Source organism: Ambystoma mexicanum, chromosome 13 (assembly GCF_040938575.1).
Source record: "Ambystoma mexicanum isolate Mex_15411 chromosome 13, UKY_AmexF1_1, whole genome shotgun sequence".
NCBI lineage: Eukaryota > Metazoa > Chordata > Amphibia > Caudata > Ambystomatidae > Ambystoma > Ambystoma mexicanum.
Genome location: NC_090938.1, coordinates 509,248,970 through 509,273,915, shown reverse-complemented (window position 1 = coordinate 509,273,915; position 24,946 = coordinate 509,248,970). Strand labels below are relative to the sequence as shown.

Genomic DNA, 24,946 nt, shown 5'->3' with positions numbered 1-24,946 from the left:
AGTGCCAGCAGCGCGCATTTGTAGTGGGCGTATTTGTTGATCACTATAACTCGTTCCTGCTGTAGGCAATAAACGTGCTCTGTCAGAGTTACTTTCATTGGAGGTTTTGCCTGGAGAGAGCTCAAAGGATAAATCCTACAGTCACTCTTGCAGCACCTAACCTGGAAAAATGTTAATGTATCCAATACTCTGCGTAGCACTGTTTAATCGCGCTCTATTTTGTATCTCAATTAGGTTCAAAAATATATTTACAGGCCACACTGTTGAACAGTCTATTTCAGGCAAATTGAAATCACTGATATGATTAGGTCATCTCTCTCCGTGCCTCAGGGAGGAAGTTGTTCCAACCTTATGTTGAATGATCAGGGGGATACAAGGTTCGTTCTATCACAATGTCTCACCCTTTATGCAAAGTCCGCCAGGAAGAGGAGCAGCAATAGGCGTTCACCATCGCCAATCACCAAACACAAAACACACAGTACCGCACAAAGAGCTGGTGTGATGAATATATGGGAGAGGCTCCTCCTTCCAATAGAAAGCGCAGTAAGAATCTGTGAAAGCAGGGAAACCTGCAGATAGATTCTGCAGCACAAAACACCAACTCAAATAGCTGCAAGGCCACAATCCAATCCCAGTATCCCTTGCAGGTGATGTTTTCCACGCCGAAATGTAGTCAATCGATCTTTACAACCAGGGTTTCCGTAGTCAAACAGTTCATATGTGTAACATTTGACTTTAAAAGATCAATGAGCCAGAAAATACATAAACAACGGGAGTTGTAAAAAAAACTTTAAAAAAGGCAAAATGTTAAAAAGAATTTCTTTACAGAGCAATCGTACTTCATAGTGACAATCATGATAACTCATATTAGATTAATAAGTCCTCCAGTATCCGTGGTAACATTCCTGCAGTGTCACATAAATCTATATAATAGCCACTGGGCTAAAGCGCCTTGCTCCGGGATTGCTTCCTGTTCCCCCGCACTGCTGCTCTGCCGAGCACAACGCACAATAATCAGTCCATGTAAAAATAGAAATGTGTTGTTCCAAGCCGGAACATAGGAGCCCCTCGTTTCCTCATTATAAGCATGCACAGATGAGTGGGGCACCCCGCACTACTGTGCTGATGCACACAACTAGAAACCTGTGGAACGCCTATATTTTAATATCCATGTCTATGTGGTGCACCTGAGAGGTTGGCTTCAAATGTAGAGCAACACTTCAATGAGGGCACCATGTGAGGGTTTAATCATGGGGGCTTTAGGACCTCCAGCTTCTTAGTGAAACGGCACCTGAAAATCACAGTATTGTAAGGAGCCGGTGGAACCTCACCCTCTTAGAACCTAGATGAGGGGGTTCTTTGGGAGCTTCTGGATCTTTGTCCTCTCATTGTAAGTGCTTAAACACCAAGCTCTGGAGAAGGGAGTATGAGCTGCTGCACCCTCAACCTCCTGGCAGATCTTCAACATTTCTTCTTCCAGGCAATCTGTCAGGTCATAACCCCCAGCTTCATGCCACCATAATCCTGCCAGGACCTCTACCTAGACTGGCCCACAGGTAGTCTCACTCTTGGGTAAATTACTCTCAAATTGGAAATGGGTTTCGTTGTTAATCCAGCGCAATATACAGGGACATGGACATGGTTCTGGAAGGGCCCACTCAGACTGCTGGATCCAAATCCATCCTTACGATATCCGGCCAACTAGTTCACACTACTCAATTGTCTGCAATCTTTGCACTCCTCCCAAAACCACTTTCGACCTCACTGACTCGGACCCACCCTGTGCCATTTCCAATCCTTTACCCGAAAATCCCCCCTCATGGAAACGCGGTACCTCCGAAAGACTGAGCGCCTTCACTATGCTAGAGTTCAAGATCAGGCTAAAATGGCACCACCTTCCCCTAGAAGGACACCTGGAAATGTAATGGTGTATTATCCCGCCCCATGACCCCTCAACCCAAGGCCTATACCACACTTCTGATATTGGCAGGGGAGCAACCCTATGACTTTGATGTCTCCTTTTTAAATGCCCACATTCCCTGCCTCCCTGACCATCCTCAGCTGTGAAGCACCCAACCATCGGACTGCTATGCCTGCCATGTGATCTTTTGATTTTGTAGTGTTTCGTGCCAAAGCGCCATGTTCTCCCTCAGAAATACAGATACAAAAACTCGGTGATGAACCCTTTAAATTTGTGATTTTTCTACCATCCTACAGACAGCGAGACGGAACACTTCTCTCTTCCCTGACACCAGAAATATAGGTTCTGTCTGGGATCGGAAGTTAGCCGTGTTTCGCTCTTTTTACTTACTAGCCCTTCTGACTACGTAAAATTGAATGTCCCTTCTGTGTTAATAACTGTTCATGCAGAGCTCTCAAGTTTCCCGTGCCCATGCGTGAGAAGGCCATCCAGTCCTTGATTTCCGCATTGGATTCTGGGACTTGTAGTTTTTATTGCTCATTTGAATGTTAGGAAAACTACAAGTCCAGGAATTCAAAGCAAAAAGAGGACTGCATGGTCTTCTCGTGCATGGCCACGGGAATCTTACGAGCTCTAGTTGTCGTCTAAAGAAGGGACAGCTGTGGCCTCAAAAGCTAATGCAGGCAAAGCTCTAGACCACTTTTTAGGAGGGGATGTGCTATACTTCCATCAGTTCTTAATGTTTTGGGAACAATATATGTCAAGAAAAATGTAGGGTTATATAAATATACCATCAGCAAGTCTAATAAGACTTCTCAATTTAAAGTTTATTTGAAACACTGCAATATATGAAAGGTTTTGACTTCTTGGTTCTTATAATTTGGATGTCTTTTGAGGGCTTTCTACGGGATCAAAAACATCGAAAATGGCTTAACTGAAGAACAGAAATGTATGTGTGTGTTCATTTTTTGTCTATCAAATCAAAAAAGTACGATTGTTTCAAAACACACCAGATTATGAAGAAAGGAACATGTGACATATAAACCTGTACAGTGTTTCAGTGTGTAGAAATCCTGCTGGAGTGATCGTAATTGGGGTTGCCACAGGACTGTATATTAGGAGGTTGACAAGGTCCCGGTACTGGACTTGCATTTTTCCAGCTATTCCCTGCTGTTATGTATTGCAGGCTTGAATAAAAATGGACTGAAGTAAAAAAAAAAAAGAAGGTAAAAGCAACGCTCAGGATTGAATTAGGAGGTCACTCATGCCATACAATCCCCTGTAACCCCATGTGTAACCTGCAGACTACAGGTTCGATAAGCAGCAGGGCCCTCTAAGCTTGTTATACTATCACAGTTCATGGGCTTCGCCCCAGTGAGGCTCAGGCTGTTGCCATGAAGATCTGGCATCAGTTCAGTTTGTGTAGCTCAAAATTATAGTCAATCCTATGGTAACGTCCAGTTTCTGATTTGATAAATATTCAAATCACAGGTTTAAATCATCCATTCAAATAAACCAAAGGCCAGAAAATGCGCCGAGCCTTCATATTTGAAAAGAAAAACAAAGGTTGCACAGCGATGACGACAGTTTCTTTCCCTGCATTAACTTGACTGCACTTGAAACAAACGAGGATGCCACTTGCAATGGAAGAGTTTTGACTGGCACACAGAAATGTAATGTTGTTTGTTAACCGAGTTAACCCCACTGGGGCTGATTAGCAAAGCCGTTACCCCATGCTTTTTCTTTCTTTCCTTTCCAGATGAAAGCCGGGATTAGGCCCAGGTACTCCTAGTAACTTCTCTGTGAAACTTCAGGAGAGTTACCCCACGTCATTTCCTTGATTTACAAAGGTCATTTATTTTATTATTTTTTTTTTTTTTTTAGGTGTTTCAGCTGGAAAATGTTATCATTTGTGCATTCATATGACACATAGTGTATGATTCTGAACTCGGGAGAAAAGTAGTGTGGAAATCCAACATTCCCCCCTCCAGTTTCCAGCACCACCATTCTGAGGTGGCTGAAGGGACTGGAGGGGAGCTGTAGTGCGTTCAAGCTGTAAAAGCTGCTCAGATCTACTGTTGTTGGCCTGTGTGTGCATTAGTGTCACCTCAAAGATTCATAAAAAGGCTACCACTTTTCTGATTTCCTAGCCTTCTGGACATTTGAAATGTGCTGCATTCTGAGAAATGCCTGGAGTATAAAAGAAAGATGTGTGCAGTAGGTGCTATGGACACCTCACACCTGCCATAGTGGATCTCCTTTATTTTTACATGCAAAGCCAGGGTTTGCAAGGAGAATTCCCTTGCAGTGCCTGGCGTGCATTACTGCTGGTGGCTAGGGCTGTTGCCGGGTGTAAATCACGCACATGAAATAATCGGGGCTTTGATACCAGGCCTCCATATTCTTACTTCATCAGACAATGGTGCTTTAAGAAAAGTGTTGTGCATAGAACACTTTTCTTTTTTTGAATGCACCTCCGAATCGGGCCCTCCACCAGAAAAAAAGGTGTGCATGTGTGTTGATGTAATCTGTGCAATCTATGCACTAATGTGTACCCCATACACCCGCCCGCTGGATCACTGTGTCAGTGGGCATTCCCAGGAACGCCATGATGGGAGAGTAGTGAAAATTCGAAACACCCAGACACACAACCTTTGTGAGTATTCGTGCACCTGCAGGCATGCCCTTGGCACCATTTTTAGTCCACGTAATACTAAATCAGTTTGGGCTCAAGTGGTGAGGTAGTGTGCAAACGTTCTCCAACTGATTTGATTTTTTTCCAAACTCTGTAGACAAACTGGATGTAAAAAAATGCTTGGAGATGAGGAACCAAAAAAAAAAATACTATTTCATAATTTTTAAAAATGCTTGTATTTGTTTATGAGCTATGTACTCCACACACAAAGGTCGGATTACAGATGCTGGTGTCTGCGCTTTCTTTATGAATCCCTATCTATCTGTCGGTTATTTTCCAAAAGTTCTAGTTATGCATATGTCATATATTATAAAAAGCTTAGTAACATAACATGCTTATTTCTCAATACAACGTACAGTCATAACTGTATTGTATCCTGGCACTTCAGTTTCCTCCCACATTTTATTTTGAGTTTTCTCTTCAAATCAACCGCAGGGGAATGGAAGTCTCGAACGCCCAGACTCATCCAAGCGTGTGATCTCTTTGGCAGCCATTCAACTAACAGGTGTTTCTGCAGTTTGTTTATTACACATGAGGCAGTCACATTAGTAGAAAGGAAAGAAAGACTTTGGGACGCACCTGCAATGACTCCAGAGATCACCTGATGGGGAAAGTGAGCGGCAAGGAATATTCGGGACAAGCAGACGCAGGCCTGGACTGCCCAGAATCCGACCCAGAGCAGGGTGTGCACGCACCTGTGGAGAGAAGGGGAGAGGTTTAGGTCAGACAGGCGGAATTGTCTAGGTTCCATGTGTGGGTGAGATCAGATCATACAAGTAATCTTTTTGCATTTCGGGTCGTTTTTGCACGTTCATTCCCTCCCCCGGCTGCCCCCCCCCCCTTCCTCCTGTTGGCTCCTTTGCGTGAATTCAATAGTCCTATCTGACCTTTCACCTCTGGTAACACAAGGCCCTCGGCTACCGATCACATGCCACTGGGGTCAGTGTCTGCTGTCAAGGGTTCACTTCTGCCTGGCAGGGATCAAGCTGTCATGGTCACGTGATGCTAACGGTAAGCCTTCCGCATCACTTAGCCTGGGTACTTTGCTTTGATCTCAAAGGCCTCTGCTCTTGTTGTGGTAAGTGTTGATGGACCGTTTGTCTGGGGTGTTCCTTTGATGTCCCTGTTACCAGACTGCAGAGGGGTTGCTAAAGGAGGGGGGGCGGCTGAGGGGGGCTATAGCCCCAGGTCTTTTGGTTGTAGCCCTGGATAGAAGCTCAGGGGTTACAACCAAAAAGGCTAGCTAGCCCTGTGTCCTAACAGTCCCAAAATCGGTGAAGCCTCGGATCTTTTCCAGACCTAGCAACACCTCGTTCTCATTTCTAAATTTCGAATAACAAAGATAACGTGCGATGTGTATGTTTATTTAATTATTATAGCGGACTGAAATATCTCATCAAACAGCACACACGTTTTTTTTTACCGTGCATAGTCACAAACAGCAATTAACAAAAACATATTTCATTATGATATTACCATAGCACCGGCTATGGAGCTCCGTTCACAGCAAGAGATACATGAGAACTACTCCTCAGCAGCGGTTGCACTACCTGGAGCAGCGTTTTAATGTCTCCAGGGCACGCAAGAGGCTCTTCCGGTGAATCAAACCGTCGTTCTTAACGGCTGGTTGAGGGCAGGTGTGTAGGGTTGTAGTAGATGGGTAAATGTGAGTATCCTCGCACTCGGGGGTTACAACCGACATCAGGGAAATGTTGGTCCAGGCGATTCTGCGCTTTACAAGAATTTGACCATTCTACCCGAAAGGGTTGAAACCCCCCCCCCCCCCTTTTGCGTTTTCCCCCTAGACCAGCAGTATAGGGAGTGGACAGGAGAATCGTGCACGAAGCATAAACAACCGGGATGGCTAACTGCCCTCCCCTCCCCCAATAACCTGGCCTCTTGCCTACTTCCTCCTGTTTATTGCGCCCTCAAATAATAGCAATATCCGATCTTCTGCCCCCTCCCCAACCTGTCTCGCACTTGCCCTCCATTCCCTGAAAACCAAAACATTACCAGGTGTCCTATCGCAAGGATCCAAGGCCCGTACCAACACATGAGGCTCAGGCTGGCATGGGAGCCATAGATGTAGCGCACTCAGCATAAACACAATTGTACCTCAATGCCCCAAGGTCTCTAGCAAAGCACTGGACGCAAGGCACACAGAACTGTCTTGGGGTATGGTTGCCTTGGAGAAATGTCTCTATTTAAAGCAGAGAAACGAGAGCCTAGAGCAGAGACGTTTTTATGGGAGGGCAAAAGGGGCACTTGCTAAGGGCCCCCAACTTGGAGGGAGCCCCAGGCGACTGCCTGACCTGAAGAAGTAAGATTCCATTGTTCACCAGTCATAAATAGCACACGTCAGGATATTTTATGGAATGCTGCTGAGGCTCGAAACCCATTGCCTTTCTGTTTTGACAAGTACATTCTGCCTTGATCATGTATTTCTTTCTGGGTTCACTGTGGTATACATAGTTTGTGTGTTCCTTACGGCACAACTCTGTATCATTCTTTCCTTGCTCTGGGAATTATGTTGATCGTGTGCAATAGGCAATGGTGAAATGCCTATTGATAAATTGAGTGCCACAATGGTTCAGAAGTTAGCCCGGTGTGTGAAGCACCCATTGCAGAGATGTGTTCATATGTCAAATTAGAATATCACATTCCAGCAAGGCTGGCTGAGGCTTTCCTATGTCTGAAGTGTATAAACCTGCCTGCATATGTACTTGGTTTTGGAGAACATCTGCTATTATCAGCAATGTACCTGCACCAGATAGGGGTTGCTATAAAAAATTAACATATCATCTGTATGGCGAAGGTCTAGAAATTGGTGTGTTGTAAAACCTAGGCAATCGCCTCCAGCAATGGCATGAACTGTTTAGTCTAAGAGGTGAATAAGTATCCTAATTCAAGACTATGCAACAAAAGCGTTCATGCTTGTATCTTGTATCCTGGATTTTCCAGCAGACAATACAGTGATCCTGGTCAAATCATCTAATATATCTTACATTACTGTGCTGTCTTCTGTGAGGTTTGCCTTCTTGCATGCTGGTGGCATCGTTTAGCCCATTACTTGATCTTTCTTCTTATGTCAGCCATTTGGGTGGAAGGCCTGGTAGTCAGAAGAGAGGGGACCAGACGTTTCAGGCCTCAGGCAAGCATATTGTACGGTCTTCTTGTTTGACACAAAAAATGGTTTGCTTTTTGGTAAAAGTCAAAGGTTTTTATGCACGTTTGTAAATGAAAATGTCACAAGCCATTGTTTTTGAAGTATTTAAAGCTTTAAAATTTTGCATCACGCCCTTCTATGATATTATGTTTAAAAATGGTCATGTTTGGTAATGTGAGGGTCTTTAAATGCTACTTGTTTATCATTCTGATTAGAGCAAGAACGAAGATGGTAAGGGGACTTAAAGGGAGTAAATGTGCTTATTATGCTTTGAGACAGCAGATCAACCTATAGGTTGTGAGTGTGCCGGGTGGGGCGCGGGACCAGTATTCTTGATCCCTTAATTTGTTTGGTTTGGTGGAGGGGGGCCCCAAAATTGCTTAATATGGCCCTGGCCTAGGGGGCATATTAGAAAACGGAGCTCCGGCTGGATCATCTGAGCAGAGAACCGGCGCATGTTTTAGTAGCACAACAGGTATGCATAATAACCTTAATATCCCCCCATAGAATGCCATTTTTCCTTCACAAGAACCCGCTAGATGTGCGCCATAGAATGAGGCGTAATCTATAACTCGAATTAGTTGGGTCTCTAGCGAAAGGAGTTCCTAATGCTACATCTGTGTTAGATTATTCTTGCTTTGCGGGCCTCAGGCACTTAAAGTATATCGAGCAATACCCAACGAAAACAAGCCCTTTTTTAAATTGATCTAGACTTCTGGGCATATTCCACATCATTCCTTAATTGAGAATAATATCAAGTGATATTGAATGTTTAGAATTACCAGATTATTACAGCACAAGAAACTGGATTCTGGCTACTTTCCTTTCCCCTCTGGTGGTGGAAAGAATAACTTGTTTGCTGTCCCTGCAGCAACTGGGCCTCAATATATTAGTTAAGCCTAAACCAACCAGGGACAAGCGATTTGCATCGTTAAACTCCATAGATGGTAAATACGAAGAGAATAAGCCAAATAGCATGGCTATTTACTTAGATGGCTTAAAGCACTTCTTAGCTCACAGACCTCACGTCAGCACCCACTGCGAATGGAAGGCACTTGGGCTTCCCCTATGGAAGCCCTGCCCAGACTGACGAAAGCTTTCAATGACCTGACTTTCTGTGCTCTCTCATGGAACGCCATTGTTCCTTTTTTCCACCACCCTTTGGCAAAAGAAATGCTGCAGAAAACTCAAACTATTTCTACTACAAGAGACCTGGCACTTGACCCCGTTGGACTTGGGTGGATTCACTCTGGTATTCCGTCCTGGCCCAACCTGCCATCGGGGGGCACCCGAAGTGTGGACTCTGCATTGGCGCGAAATCGGAACTCTCTCTAAGAACAATGCCTGGTGTAAGACGCCATCCGAACTTCTTGTGTGCGACGCTGCCTAACTTCCCGATTGAGGAACTCAAACTTTGCTTGCAACACTTTGCCACCCCCCGGATGGTCAAACTACAGAGGAAGTAATGAAGGAGGTCTCTGATGTGTTAAGGTCTTGGTCCAATAGGGGCTCCTGGGGTGGCATCATTCTGTCGGGGGATTTCAATGCTGACTGTTCTAAGAGCACTAAGCACGATACAACATGTCTCCGACGAAGTGGATGAAGTAGTGCCCAAATCACACAAAAGAGGTGGCCGATAGCTAGCTGTATTATCGGAATTTGACTTATCCCCTCTTTAGTGTCGACTTAATGCCATGTTAAGAATGCCTTAGGTTAAATGTTACTAAAACATGGGAAAAGCCCTGTTCAAATATCACTGCTAACATTAAGGGAAACCGACTAATTTGCTCCACGGGGCACATCAACAGCCTTCACTCTACCTTGTCCAGATGTGGATGTACCCCTGTTAGGTCAGAAACCTGTGCAGTTCCCTCTGGGACCACTGCAAAAGATTTAGGACTACAGGTGTTGGCAGTAAACCCACTTGGTAGCAGTCTGTACCACACAGATTCACTTGGTAGCTGTGGCTGAGCAGTCAGACTTCCCTCAAGAAGAGTTAGGCAGTATACAGAGTATTCACAATAGTTCAAGAGAACACAGTAGAACAAGTAAACACTGACCAGGGCTTGGTGTAAAAGAGATATCATTATTATTTAAAACCACATCTTGAAAAACACACAGGCACTAATAGTAAGCAATTCAAAAACACGGTCACTAAAAGATATACACTCCCTTAAAAGAATATTAGACAAGTCTTAAGTAAAGCTCCACTTATTTTCAGACAGCGGTTAGCGCTTAACGTAGATGGCACTCTAATAGTTTGTTTTAAAAAGGGAGAGAAAAGCAGAGAATAAATGGAAACAGATCCCAACACTTTTTCACGAACACAACAAGAGAGAAAGGCAAAGTAACACCGTGAATTCAGAGTCAGTAGGCCGGATCCGCTTTAAGAGGATCAAAACGAAATGTGTCCAAGGTCACACGGTTGCAGTGCACAAAAGTCTTGTAACGGTTCAAAAAGGAGTTGGACCAAAGAAAGGGACCAGTTAGAGGGTCAAGGCGGCCAGCCCAGTCCAGAAGGTTAAGGGGTTATTATTACCTTGTAGCAATCTTTAGAAAGGGAAGCCTGGCGGACACGGTACCTTACAGTGGTGAGAACGCTCCAGCGGGGGCAGTTGTTCCTGGCAGCGGGTGCAAGTCGGTGCTTCGTCCGGGGGAAGAGAGGATCTCGTCGTGGAGGAAGACAGGAGTCCGTTGCACTGCCAGGGAAGAAACCAGCCGCAGAGTTTCTCAGGTACAAGGAGCGGTCCGGTGATTCGCGGTTCAGTGGTGAGTGGCTATCCGGCTGCCGGGGTGCTTGGCACGGGCAGTTCGACCACAAACCGGGTTGGGGTGCGAAGAAAGAAAGGTAAACTGTTTGTGCCCACCAGTCAGGGGAAGAAGCCTCTCCAGCCGGAAGATCTTCTCTGTCGTCGGGAAGTGGTGAGTCAGTTCTGCAGGGCTCCACCGGTGGTGTAGTCGTGGTAGGTTGGCTCAGCTTCTCCCTCGTCGGATTCTCAGGTCCTGTGGCAACTTCTGAAGTTCCAGTCCCCAAAGCCCTGCTTTTATGCAGCATACCCCCATTCACTCAGCCTAGCTGTCAATCAAACATGCTAAGTGGTGAGCCGGCCGGCTCACCACTTGGGCCAATCACACAAGAGTGCGACTTGAGTTACCAAGGTAACTCAGTCCAGGGTGCCTAAACCCCCTCCCACGCCCCCTGTGGTACCCAGGCAGAGTGGCACCACTTTGGAGGCTTCTGTGGAGAAACCCTCCAAAAAGTGGAACAAAGGGCTCGACTTGGGTAGGAGTCACAGAAGAGAACACAAGCGCCATTTTTAGAATCGAGTCTTGGCAAAAAATACCAACCGGAGAATTAATATTAATTAAATAAACTGGCGGTATGTTCGAGGCTATGAGAATTAAAGAATTAAAGTTGGTAGCCTCGAGCAATGGGAAAATCCCATAGGAAAATATTCGCGGTCGAATATAAAAAGTAGTTTCCACTGCCACCAGCCAAAACTCGATCAGGGGGGACGGAGACGTGCCCCCTCGAATAACAGAACCCGGGGAAATCGAATTGCCCCGACCAGTACGTCCACAATATGATGGTTTGTACTGGTTTCTGTTAATAATTTGGGACTAGTAAAGCCAATGGTGACTTTACATGCCCTGGGAGACAGTAGTCAGTCCCAGGGTATGGAGTCTATGGTGGGGTGTCACTATGACACCCCTGTGTTACTGCACGGAGGGTGCTGTGTAACACACATAGGAAAAAACACATGAGACCCTATGGAGTAAAGGACCCCATAGCCCATAAAACACATTACTAGTCAAAGGAATACCATAAATCATGTCCAAGAGTGGGAGAAAAAGAGTCTCGCTCTTGGCAGGAGGGAAAAAAACAACTCCAGAAATCCAGCAAAGCTGCTGGGGGACTCACTAGGTTAGGAAATTCAGCCTAAAGAGAGAATTCTCCCTAACAACCCCCAGGGAACTATTGTCTAGTAGTAATTGGGACCATGAGGAGATGGTAAATCATAGATTTCATGCTGTATCTGGCTTTAAAGTTAACTGGTCTAAATCTGAGGTGTTGCCAATTTCAGGATATTGTGACAAGAATTTGATTACTGGGATAGGATTTCAATGGTGTGAAAGGAAACTAAAGTACCTGGGTATATGGCTAACCCTACTGGTGGATGAGATGGTTGTGGTGAACATGAACGAGGTTTGTGCTGATTTAAAAATGAGCATCTTGAGGTGGTCTTTGCTTCATTTGTCTCTATGGGGCAAAGTGAACGCTATCAAAATGAATGCAGCCCCAAAGATTAATTATGTTCTAGGTATGCTTCCGATAAAGATTGGTCAGCATTATTGGAAGAAAATTGATGGTTTGTTACAGTCATTCCTGTGGGATAATAAGCCGCCTAGGCTTAAATTGTGGAAACTTCAGTTACCAATAGAAAAAGGTGGTCTAGGAGTACCGAACTTCAGGGCATATCATTTAGCCTTTTCAAGTCATTTTATTGTGCCTTTTTTGATGGATTTGCCAGATCAATGGGTAATTGCAGAGGCTAGTATGTTGGGTCCGCTCCCTCCAAGGGCAATTCTCACAGCGACCAAGCGACCAACAAGTCATGTAATAAATCACCTTTGACGGTTTTTCTGAGAGAGACGTGGAGACAGGTTCATGAATTGTTAGGCTCGGTTGCTTCAAGGACCATTCACTCATCCATCTGGTTGAATCCATTGATTGCTATCGGGGGCAGGTCTCTATTTTGGCCGGATTGGTTTCTAGGCGGAGTGCTCTGGATTGATGATGTTCTGGTGGACGGGGGGTGGATTGGGGAATGTGAGTTACGAGCAAAGTTTCACATTGATAATTTCAGAACTGAAGACTTCAGGAAATTGAAAAGATGTATCGGAGATGTGGCGGAACTAGGAAGTTCAATGGTGAATCTTTATCTTATGGGAAGGGCGCCAGGTGGTTGTTCCATTGCTAGCAGGATATATAATTGTATTGTATCTGCTTATAAGGAAAATTCAAATTTGAGAGATGAATGGGGACGGAGGTTAGGGTGTGAGATTTCGCCTGAGATGTGGTTGAATATGTGTGCGAATGTTAAACTCTGTGCAATTGATATGGTGGAACGGTCAAGACAGATAAAGATCCTCAATAGAGTCTTTTGGAGCCCGGAGCGAATGTTTAAGAGGGGGCTGATGGACTCTGATGAATGCTGGTGTTGTGGGAATGGACAGGGAAGTCTGGAACATCTGTTGTGGGAATGTATGCGTGTACGGGGATTTTGGCACGAGGTTTGTGCTGCCTGTCTGCGTGTTTTGGATTTGGATGTTGAATTGGATTTTATGACGATGATTTTGGGAGGTGGTGAATTGCTGGATGATCTCTCTATGTCACGGAAAAAGTTTTTATTCCGTGGAGCTTGTATGGGCAAAAAGTTGGTCCTCAGGGGCTGGAAGTCACGGAATGCACCTTCTCTTGATGATTGGGTTGAGGGGATGTCTGCCCTTGCATCCATGGAAAGGGTGGTCTACAAGCGGCAAGGGAAGTTAAGGTTGTACGGAAAGGTGTGGGATGACTTTCTGAGTATTTATTGATTTATTGCAAGCTATGTATATGTAATTCTGTTATTCTGTGTATTATTGCTGAGTATTTTTGTTCTGATTGTTTGATTGATTATGTGTAAACTTTATAAATAAACAAATAAAAAAAAAAAAATCATTTTTGGCCGACTGAATTTAGCCACCTGTTTGGACATAAATCCACCGGAAAGTCGGGGTTCCATAATATTCGACTATCGTCAAGAGCAAGAGAGCCCTATACGCAGCTATCTGTTAAATCAGGAGGGGATGGCAGATTCCTGAGAGTGCGAAAAGAAAAGAGATTATAGTCCTCCGCACTAAATACAAGAACTGGGTCCGCAGTCATAAATTTGATAGTGCCTCAACAAACTGGAAGATGATCCAGACCCTGATCAAAACACATGACAAATGACACAAAACATTACTGGCAATGGCGCATTTTCAATTTTACCCATTTTAACCATGATGAAATTGATGGATTTTATTAATTATTTTGTTTTCTCTTTTAACTTTGAAGAAATTGATGAATTGTACTTATTTATGTGCCTTTGTTCTTTTAAGCATTGATTTATCATCAATTAAGATTTTCTAGACGTGTTTATTTCTTATTGTATACAGTGCAAAAAGCTTGTTTCACTAGCTAAAGTGCACTTAACAAGAAAAAAAGAAAATAATACATAACACTGCCATAACCTGGCATTGGGTGTAAACGGAGCAAGGAAACAAGGCGGTTTGTAGATGGCACTGGACCGTACAGGGTACCATTTGTTTTTCTCTAATAAGCAGGCAGCATTTAAAGACCACAATCCACAAGGCAGGATTTGGTGAGGAGTTAAAGCTCCTGGGTACTGTACAGCAGCAGGTGGTTCTTGTGGGGTGAGTCATAATGATAAGGTAGCTAGCCTATGTGACTCAGCATATGGGACCGATGGTGGATGGAGATTGCAAGACACTCCAAAACATGCCACAAAGTTAACACAACAAGTGCTTCACTTCCACTGAGCCCTCTGTTCTCCTGCAGGAGTTTTAAGAGGCCTTTAGGTACCTTACAAGAATCAGACATGGCAGGACAGCATACCAATAGATATTTACCAGACACCCGCATAGCCACCAACAAACCCTTACACTGCCACCAGCTGAAACAAATATACCTCCAACCAGACCCTTTGTTACCTTCTGCACTCTTCCTCTCTTGCATGTTTCGCCATCCTGTCCTGGTCTTCACCAGTGCTTTGAAGCGATTATGTATTTGTTCAAAGCATGGAAGTCATTTCAAAGAGAAATGTTGCCCGGGCAAGCATTTTACCAGCATAAGCTAATGAAGCACATTTCCTTCTCCTGCCCCTTCCTTCCTCCTGCCCTGCAGGTGGCACAGCCGACAGGGATGGAGAGGCAAGGTGGAACAACGCCAGCAGGGAACAGCAACGCTCATCATCACTTCACAGGTGGTGCAGTAAGGTTTGTGCTTGCAAGGAAGGGTTGGGGCTGGCAGGGATAGATGGCGAGCACAAGGTAATGGATTGGTTGCCGATGAACATCTGAATGGGGCACTTGTAGAACGTAAGAGCTTGGAAGACATTGCTTTTAGCTTCCTTGGCAAATAATATCTGAGTAGTCAGAAAATGTGCAATGTGGGGGGTGGTGTAAAGTTGGAGTCTTTACAACTGCAAACCGATTCAGGAAGTGTGAAGTTTGCCTTTGCAAAGATAAACTACTGCAGCCACTGTCTGGAAAAGGCTGTGACCAGGGGCTTGGACAAACACTTGGGTTGATCCAGAGAGGACGTACCACCACCCAACAACATTGCCAAAGACAAACAATGGTGCACCAGCATCCAAAATGCCCTAGCAAATAAAATGAAGATACTCCAAACTAAAATTGCCTTAAAAAAAGACTCCCTAACTCCCAATGAAACATCACTCATCACCATCCCTATGACTACTAACTCACTGGCTGGAGCCTTCTCAACGACCGTATGTTGTGGGTACGCCTGTGGGTGGGACCTGGGTGAATGGAGTGTGTGACAAATATGCATTCTATGTTGTGGCCTCAACCCCTTCAAATTCCAAAAAATATCCATCCTGGAAACTGAAAAGATCATTGCCTCCCTCAAACCATCCAACTGTAAGGGAGACAGCTGCCCAGCCCAGTTAATTAAGGACGCCGCAAGAGACCTAGTCCCCTTCATAACCAAACTGATCAATGCCTCCTTCTCCTCCAACACCATCCCAAGTAACCTAAAAGAGTCCTACCCCTCCTCAAAAAGCAAACCCTAGACCCCGCCATTCCCACTAACTATAGACCCATCACCACAGTACCCTTTCTCCTCAAGATTATAGACCGAGTAGCATACCTGCAAATCCAGCACTACCTTGAAACTAACCAACTCCTAGGCACCCGCCAATCAGGATTCAGACCACAGCACGGCACAGAAGCTGCTTTAATTAATCTTAAAGTACATATTGACAAACTCAATGACAAGGGAAACACTGCCAGGCTACTGCTCCTTGATCTGTCGGCGGCCTTTGATCTGGTGGATCACGCAGTGCTGGCAAACACCTGGCATCGGCTGCACACTTTTAAAATGAGGCTATAGCCTGGATCCAATCATTTTTGGACAACCATACAATGAGAGTTTTCTCAACATTGGCATCAGCAGACCCTATCAAAATAACTTGCGGTGTACCCTACGGTTCTTGCGTCTCGCCAACTCTATACAATATCTTTACCAAGCCCTTATTTGACAAATTGGACAGACTGGGTGTCACTGTGATGCTGGAAATGCATCGGAGGGACAGGGCCTCCGTATCCTTGTCCTTTACTGCTTTTTAGCGTGTGTTCTGTTGTGTTTTCTGTGCAGGAGTTCATGTGGGACTCCTGGTGGTGCAGCTCTCTCTCTTTTGGTTTGATGACATACCCGTGGGATACCCTTATGGCACCCATGGGTAGGGGTACAACCCTGTGCCCCTAGTGTATGTTTTTGGGCACCTGTGTGTGACCCACAGAGCAGGGTACGGGCTGGTGGAAGCTCCGTGCTGAAATGACTAGTGCCCTGAGCGTCCTCCATTTTGGGATGCCCAGGCCCTGTCATTGGAATCGGTAGATTCCTGATGGAGACAAAATGGCCCCCATGGCCTCTTGCCTTCCATCACCTGTTACCTCGATCTTCCCGGAGTCCCGGGAAGCCCTGCCTCTGCCCCTTCCCCCTGACTGGCTGTTGGGTGGAAGTTCCGTATATATGGTAGTGTGGGGAAGGGCCGACCAGACTGGCTGGAGCCTTCTCAACGACCGTATGTTGTGGGTACGCCTGTGGGTGGGACCTGGGTGAATGGAGTGTGTGACAAATATGCATTCTATGTTGTGGCTGTCTAGTATCTGGTGGTTGACACAATGGTTGAGACAGCACTGCCCGAAACCAGTATGAATGCAGCTTGGAGTGTTGAATGGCTTGGTACTTGTCCCAATACACAACTTGTTGTGAATGTCTGGAGAGAAGTGAATGGCCTGATTACCTCGTGTGCCCGATTAGCTGCCTGCCTCCATGAATGCCCGTAGTCGTGATTGGATGCTTGAGTGTGACGCAGCGGAATGAATGGGAGATCAACAGTATATCTGGGGACCTCTCACTGCTAGGAATCGTGTTCGGAAGCTGAAGTCCACTACGACGAGTAACTGAAGCTTAACCTTGAGCCCTGCTGGACGAGAAGAATTGCTGTTGCTCTCCTTCGCAATCTGAAAGCTGCTGTGCTTCAAGAACTGACCCAGAGAGGACCTATTAAGGCGCCCTCTTCCCGAGCTACGAGGGACCATTGTGCACAGCTGATCTTTGCCTAAGCTCCCTGGTAGACAGACCTTCGACAGGCTGCCGACCCGATACAGGGACTGCTGCGGAACACCAAGGAGAAGTGCCCAGACTGTTGTCTGCCACTGTCGACGACCGCCGTCGCCGACTGGAGCCGCCATGCTCCCGTTGCCTAAGAACTTCATTGATCCAAGGACGCTCTCGTCCGCATCGTAGCCGCTGTATCCTGCTGGAGAAGGCCTGACCGCCGACGAGCATCCACAGGTGTGTTTCCCACCACCCAAAGACCACAGAGACGCCGACGACTCGACGCCCTTGCTGGGCCACAGTTCTTCAACTCTTTGCGGTCCAGAACTATCGACACCGATGTCCCCCGCACGCCTCTCCCTGGCAGGATGTTAATGCTTCCCCGTCAACGAGCACCGCTAGGAACGACGCGGCCACTTCACTGTTGTAGCTCGACCTGTTCTCCGTCAAACGTTCGACGACCCGTGACTCCTGCCTGAAAGGGAGGACACTCAAGAAGGGTTGTCGATTTCCCAGACGAGGAACGCTACAACACCAGGTACTTTGGGGTTGCAGAACTATTGGAAAGTCTAAGTGTGAACAATATATGGACTGGGCTTGTATCTTTCTTCTACAGGTTGCCCAGGTGGGGGGGGGGATCTCCACACAGAACTGTGTCTAGGTATCGGGCCAGTATTCTGCCTATTGCTCAACCATCTTGCTTTCCTTCCTCTCTCTACTGCTGGTTTTCCTCTTTATTTTGATCTGTGTGTCATTCTGACCTTATGCACTTTAATAAGATCGAGTAACGTTAGTGGTACCACTTTAGAATTGTACATATTTACCATTGTTGATTTTCAGAGCACAAAGTGAGTTATTGTGATCGTGTATATGACTTTGAATATTATATAAAGACTGTATTTTAACCGATACAGTGTGCGGACATTCCTCCGTGGGTGCCTGGGGACTACACTGTATTTACGAATCAGCTCGCATCACCTCCTGAGAAGCTAGGCCTTGATTGCTCGTCCACGCACCAATAATAGAGAATCTTGGCAGGGGTCTCTGTGCCTCCCCTCTACCATATAGAGAGCGGAAGTGCAGACCCCCCCTCTGGTCTTTACAGTCACCTACACAAATTACGCAGACAACACCCAGATCCTCATTCCCCTTTCGGGCAATTTCGACACGGATACGGCCTTGGTAAACAAAATATATCTCATCATTCAGGCATGGATGGCCACACATGGACTATGCCTGAATGATGATAAAACTGAAATCCTACTCCTCTGATCCACTGCCAACTTAAAAAAAACGTAGCCCCGACTACTCATCATTTAACATTGATGGCAACATAATCACAGTTTCCAAAACAGTAAAAACACTAGGTTTTCACCTTGACTCAGCCCTAACACTAAAGAAACAAGTGAACTCCCTTGCATCCTCTACAGCTTACACCTGTAAGCTTATCAGGGCAAGTAGAGCCTTCCTCATCCAAGCCAGCTGTATCATCATTGCCAATGCCCTAATACTCTCCAAACTTGACTATTGCAATGCTCTGTATTTGGGAGCTAACCAATACATCATTGACAAAATTAAAAAATAACGCTATTAGAACTGCTCTCAATATACCTTCTAAAGAAAACATTTCTAACACTAGAAGAAAACACAAATGGCTCAAAATCTGTGACAGAATCTCACTTAAGACAGCATCACTCACCTTCAAATGTCTTAATAATGCAGCCCCCCCCCCCACCTGGTAGCAAGAATTGTGAGAAAAACTTCCACTCGCCCCACCAGAACCGCCAACTGCTACTGCCTTCAGATACCAAAATTTAGACTAAAAAAAAAAAAACAGGCGGCAGTAGTAGCTTCCCAGTTAAGGCGGCCCAATACTGGAATGCCCTCCCACTTGACATCAGAATAGACCAGTCCAACTGCAGCTTTAGACGGAATATACTCGCATGGCTACATTCCAATGACCCCCAAGTTTAACCATGGACCAATCCATACCTGCTAACCTAACTGTACATATGTATATTCTTTAACTGATTTGTCGTGATGTCAAGTATATGCTTATACTCGACACTGGCATCTAACTGATGTAATGTATATGTTTATACTGTGCCTTGCAACTAAGCTTTTAAGCAATCTTGTTTTCCTGTTCTCTGTGGCGCCCCGTTACCTTTGGGTTTGGCGCGCCATATAAAATCAATAAACAAAAACAAAAAATGTCTTAGTGGGGGCTTTCAGTCATGACATTGGCAGGTGGGAGGAGGCTTCTGGCTTCTTCAATGGTCTCTTAACGTTACGTGTCTCCAATTATGGTCCCGTACAATCAGCCGTCCTAAATCCGGATCCATCCCATCGGAGTAGCCCAGGATGCATGACCTCTGTGGCATGTATTAAATGACCAGTTGCAAATGGTTTCTACTACATCCAGCGGCTGCATATGGGTTTTGGGACATTGGACAATATAAGTCCATGGGTAAAACAAGGAGCATTCTACTGCTGGAATAAACCAGTAGACAGACACCTGTGACATCAATTACACCATTGTCCTAAAATAAACCAGGCGTCTGCAATCTGCGGTTCCCTAGATGTTTTGGACTACGACTCCCATGATCTCTTTCCTTGACGCACCAGCTTGTTTGTGCTGAAGGACACTGTGGTCCAAAACATCTGGCTGGCCAGGGGTGCCAGAGCCTTGAAATAAACCAATGACACCAACCAGTGTTGTCTTCAAAGCAGATCATATAGCAGAAATGGAATCCAGTAGAAACAATGTGTACATGGATTGAAATACAGATATGATGATCGGGAGCAAGGCATCTCCCAGTAAGCAGTCGCTATCTATGGAGAATATGCAGCAAGTACATAGCAAGTTGCCAATCTAACTTTCATATGCAATGCAAGCTATAACACTCTGTCCATGATGACAAGTTATCCTTTGAATGCTTCCACCCACACCTGAACAATCTTTAGAACGCAGCTATGCCCCATGAATAAACCGGCCTGGCTACACTCATAACCTTATATACACCACCTCTGCTAGAATGCAGCTAGCCAAGACAATCCGGCCTAGCTGCACACATAACCTTATATATATATATACCACATCCGCTAGAATGCAGCTAGCCAAGACAATCCGGCCTAGCTGCACACTCACACAACTAGCATTAGAATGCAGCTACCCACCTAAATATTCGGTCTATCTGCACACAGTGAGTACACACACGCACTACTTACCATCCTACTTTCTCCAGTGCCCTGGCTACTCTCTGTTCTTGGGCCCAGGTCCCCTCCCCGCCAGTTGCACACCTGCACTGCCCCCCTGGCAACCCTTGCACCCTGGGGCTGTTTCTGTATCCCTACAGCCCCCTACCAGCACCTGACGACTCCACTTACCCTTGCACCTGCCACCAGCTGGCCGCACTTATTTATTGTTCCTATTTATTGCTTCTATTTATTTACTGTTCATCCTATGTGCTGCACTTCCCCATCCCTTTCTCCTGCACTAGCGCGATCTCAATGTCACCTGGCCTAGTAAGATCGTTCTCGCTGTCTTCCCTCGGTTACCTCCCTTGTCTCGTCGCGCCTTGAAACACTTGTATATAGGCACTTTATACATGCCATATCCTGGACTACAGTCCCTGAGGGTGTTCAACCCACACCCCGTTGAGATCATACCAATGGTGAAAGGCGCTATACAAATGCCCCATAACTTAACATATGTCTGAATACTCTCATATACATAACCAAGCACACATAGTTCATGTTAGAGAGGTATGCTTCTATGGCACTAGATAATCTGGGGCGTTAAAAATAGCTCTTTGAAGCGGTTAGTTTCAAGATGACCGGAGACTTCCAGGCTCTAAGCAGGTGCTAAATAGCTCCCAGAAATGTTGAATCCCGATTCAGAGTAGGCTTCGGCAGCCGGCCTACACCCTTTGGTGCAGGGTATACAGGCACCTCTGAACCACTGTTCAGAGGTGCCTGTATTTTCAGAATCCCCAATCCTTCCCTTCTTCATTGTATGGTTACAGTGCCTCGAAGCCCCTCGACATATGTCTAGGACTCCCCTTGCTTTCTATGTGGCGAGGGCAGGGGCCATGCTCGGTGGGGATCGGGTTTACCTGTTTTGGAAGCGGTGGCCCTGCTTTTCCCGGAGCAGGGTGGCGAGGACAGAGGTCACCATCACGTAGCAGACGCCAGCAGCGGCCATGGCGTGGCCGGAGGGGCTTCCTGCGGAGAGATGACGTGTTGGTTAGCAGGAGATAGTGTAGGGACCATCAGCAACTGCAGGTTCCAGGAAACGTGAATCTTTGTTAGGATTGGCGGGCGCATATATATCATCACTTCAATGCACATATAATATTGCAGGTCCATACTGAAGTTCTAGTCCACACCCCCATGATCAAACTGAATAGGATGACTGCCATGCACATGCGGAGATTACCTGGGCCGAAGAAGGCACTATCGGGCAAGTGGTGGGAGCTTCTGGGCATATGCTTACAATATCTAGCAGCTGGAGGGTATGATGCCAACATCTGGAGTGTGCTGGGAGAACCTAGTCATTTGTTAAAGGTTAAAATTATATAACCATACAAAAATAATTAAAAAAAAAAATAGGATGACAATGCCTGGCATGTGGATCATACTTGACTTCATAATAATGTGTGTTCTTATGTAGTGCTTCATGCAGATTCTTCTTGCTTCTAAGTGCTGTAATTACACGTGCTGTTATTCTTTACCTTTTTATCAGTACTCCGTTTATCAACCTCGCGATTCGAACTTGCGCAGTGCAGGCTGCCGTCATCTAATAGCCATCACTTTACTCACTGAGCGTAGACGCCATGTCACCAATACCTGCGCATATGTTAGCAATATATGGTGTGTGTTGCAACGCATTGCGCACCGCCCTCCGCGAGTATAAGTAAACTTGAGGTTAGTGTGCAACTATGTATTGCCAGCGTTACCCTACACGCTCCTCCGTCTATCCATGTTGTCTGTGTCTGGTACCCTACACGCGCCTCCGTCTATCCATGTTGTCTGTGTCTGGTACCCTACACGCGCCTCCGTCTATCCATGTTGTCTCTGTGTCTGATACCCTACACGCGCCTCCGTCTATCCATGTTGTCTCTGTTTCTGATACCTTACACGCTCCTCCGTCTATGCATGTTGTCTGTGTCTGGTACCCTACACGCGCCTCCGTCTATCCATGTTGTCTCTGTGTCTGGTACCCTACACGCTCCTCCGTCTATCCATGTTGTCTCTCTGTCTGGTACCCTACACGCTCCTCCGTCTATCCATGTTGTCTCTGTGTCTGGTACCCTACACGCTCCTCCGTCTATCCATGTTGTCTCTGTGTCTGGTACCCTACACGCTCCTCCGTCTATCCATGTTGTCTCTGTGTCTGGTACCCTACACGATCCTCCGTATATCCATGTTGTCTCTGTGTCTGGTACCCTACACGCGCCTCCGTCTATCCATGTTGTCTCTGATACCCTACACGCTTCTCCGTCTATGCATGTTGTCTGTGTCTGGTACCCTACACGCGCCTCCGTCTATCCATGTTGTCTCTGTGTCTGGTACCCTACACGCGCCTCCGTCTATCCATGTTGTCTGTGTCTGGTACCCTACACGCGCCTCCGTCTATCCATGTTGTCTCTGTGTCTGGTACCCTACACGCGCCTCCGTCTATCCATGTTGTCTCTGTGTCTGATACCTTACACGCTCCTCCGTCTATGCATGTTGTCTGTGTCTGGTACCCTACACGCGCCTCCGTCTATCCATGTTGTGTCTGGTACCCTACACGCTCCTCCGTTTATCCATGTTGTCTCTGTGTCTGGTACCCTACACGCTCCTCCGTCTATCCATGTTGTCTCTGTGTCTGGTACCCTACACGCTCCTCCGTCTATCCACGTTGTCTCTGTGTCTGGTACCCTACACGCTCCTCCGTATATCCATGTTGTCTCTGTGTCTGATACCCTACACGCGCCTCTGTCTATCCATGTTGTCTCTGATACCCTACACGCTTCTCCGTCTATGCATGTTGTCTGTGTCTGGTACCCTACACGCGCCTCCGTCTATCCATGTTGTCTCTGTGTGCCACAGACTTACATGCGTCCCATTCACCGGCAGGAAGCCGTCCTCACCGGCTTTGCCATTGGCTGTAATATAGTAGCTTGAATGCGCGGGTGGGTACTGCCAGCCTTTCAGAGACTCTGTGGGGGGCCTCCCCCCAACTCCTTCCATACCGGCCCCCGCAGGAGGAACTGGAATGGGGACGCTGAAATCCAGTGGGAACTAGTTCTACCCCTAATGCGATGTCGACATCTGGTAAGGGGGCCAAGACTTGACCTTCAACCTCCCTTCCAACAGAGGTGCTGGGACCAGGATAAACAATCGGGATGCCCCCCCCCCCCACTATGCGCAGACATCCAGACTATCTGTGGATTTATGAGCAGGCGCTTGCGCGGTGAACTCTGACCCCTCTTTGGTCACGCTGCCCTGGTTGGCGTCTGTCTATGCCTCTGCTCTCACCTTCTGATTTCTTTCTTCTAACCTTTCTGAATCTGGAAATGGGCAACGTTTACACACCGCCCAAAAAGACGAATTTCCTTCTACCTCCCCTCCACCCCCAAATATTTGGAAGGCATGGCTTTGCCACATACACGAAAAAGCGGTGCCTGCCAGTGGCAGGGGCATCAAAGTGGACCCCCTCCTAAAATCCAAGACTCTGGCAAATCCACCATCACTACACCTAGATCTAGTACTGCTAATGTTACTATTTCTGCATGTACTATTACTATTAACATTGCTACTACTGCCACTAGAATTACTGGAACTGCTATTAGCATTATTACTAGAACTAGTACACCTACGGTTACATTTCTGCTACTAATACTGGTATTACTGCAACAATATCTAGTACTGCCATTTCGGCTAATATTCTTATCATTACTACTAAACTTATTACTAATATCACTACTGTGACTACTACTTGTAGTATTACTACAACTAGAACCCCTACCATTACATTTCTGTGACTACTAATACTATTAGCACAACAATATGTACTACTGTTATTTATATTTCTGCTACCAATATTACCATGACCATTACTATTACTCCGTTTGCTAGCATTACTGTGACTACTACTAGTGTTATCACTACAAATATAATTCTTACATCTCTGTGTGTACTACTCGTATTACCACAACAATATCTAGTACTGGTAATACTATTTCTGCTACTACTCTTGCTAATAATATCACTACAGTTACAACGACTACTACTAGTATTACTAGAACTCCTACTATTTCATTTCTGCAACTACTACTAGTATTACCACAACACTATCTATGACTATTTCTGCTACAATGATTACCTTGACCATTACTACTCTTATTACTGATATCACTGCCATTACTATGACTACTACTAGTATTATTTGAACTAGAATTCTTACTATTACATTTCTGCCACTAGTATTGCCACACTATATAGTGCTGCTATTACTGTTTCTGCTATTATTACCATTACTACTGCTCTTATTACTACTATCACTACCATTACTGTGGCTACCATTATTATTACTACAACTAGCACCCCTACTGTTACATTTCTGCACCTACGACTTGTATTTCCACCACAACATATAGTACTGCTATTACTATTTCTGCTTCTACTATTAGTAATAAACTATTTCTACTGCTATTTTGGTATTATTAAATCTATAGATGAATTTCTCTCAAGCCATCAGAACCC

At 45.8% G+C, this 24,946-nt stretch overlaps 1 protein-coding gene across 1 annotated transcript in view; it reads right to left on the bottom strand.

Annotated features, from left to right (window-relative positions):
• LOC138521397 (glucose-6-phosphatase catalytic subunit 1-like) overlaps positions 1-24,946 on the bottom strand; it is a 64,768-nt gene that overhangs the window by 12,103 nt on the left and 27,719 nt on the right. Inside the window, exons 3-4 of the mRNA XM_069634185.1 lie at positions 21,310-21,418; positions 5,196-5,311 (exon numbers count right to left, since the gene is read on the bottom strand). Of these exons, the coding sequence (XP_069490286.1) occupies positions 5,196-5,311; positions 21,310-21,418 (225 nt within the window). The remainder of the gene's footprint in view (positions 1-5,195; positions 5,312-21,309; positions 21,419-24,946) is intronic.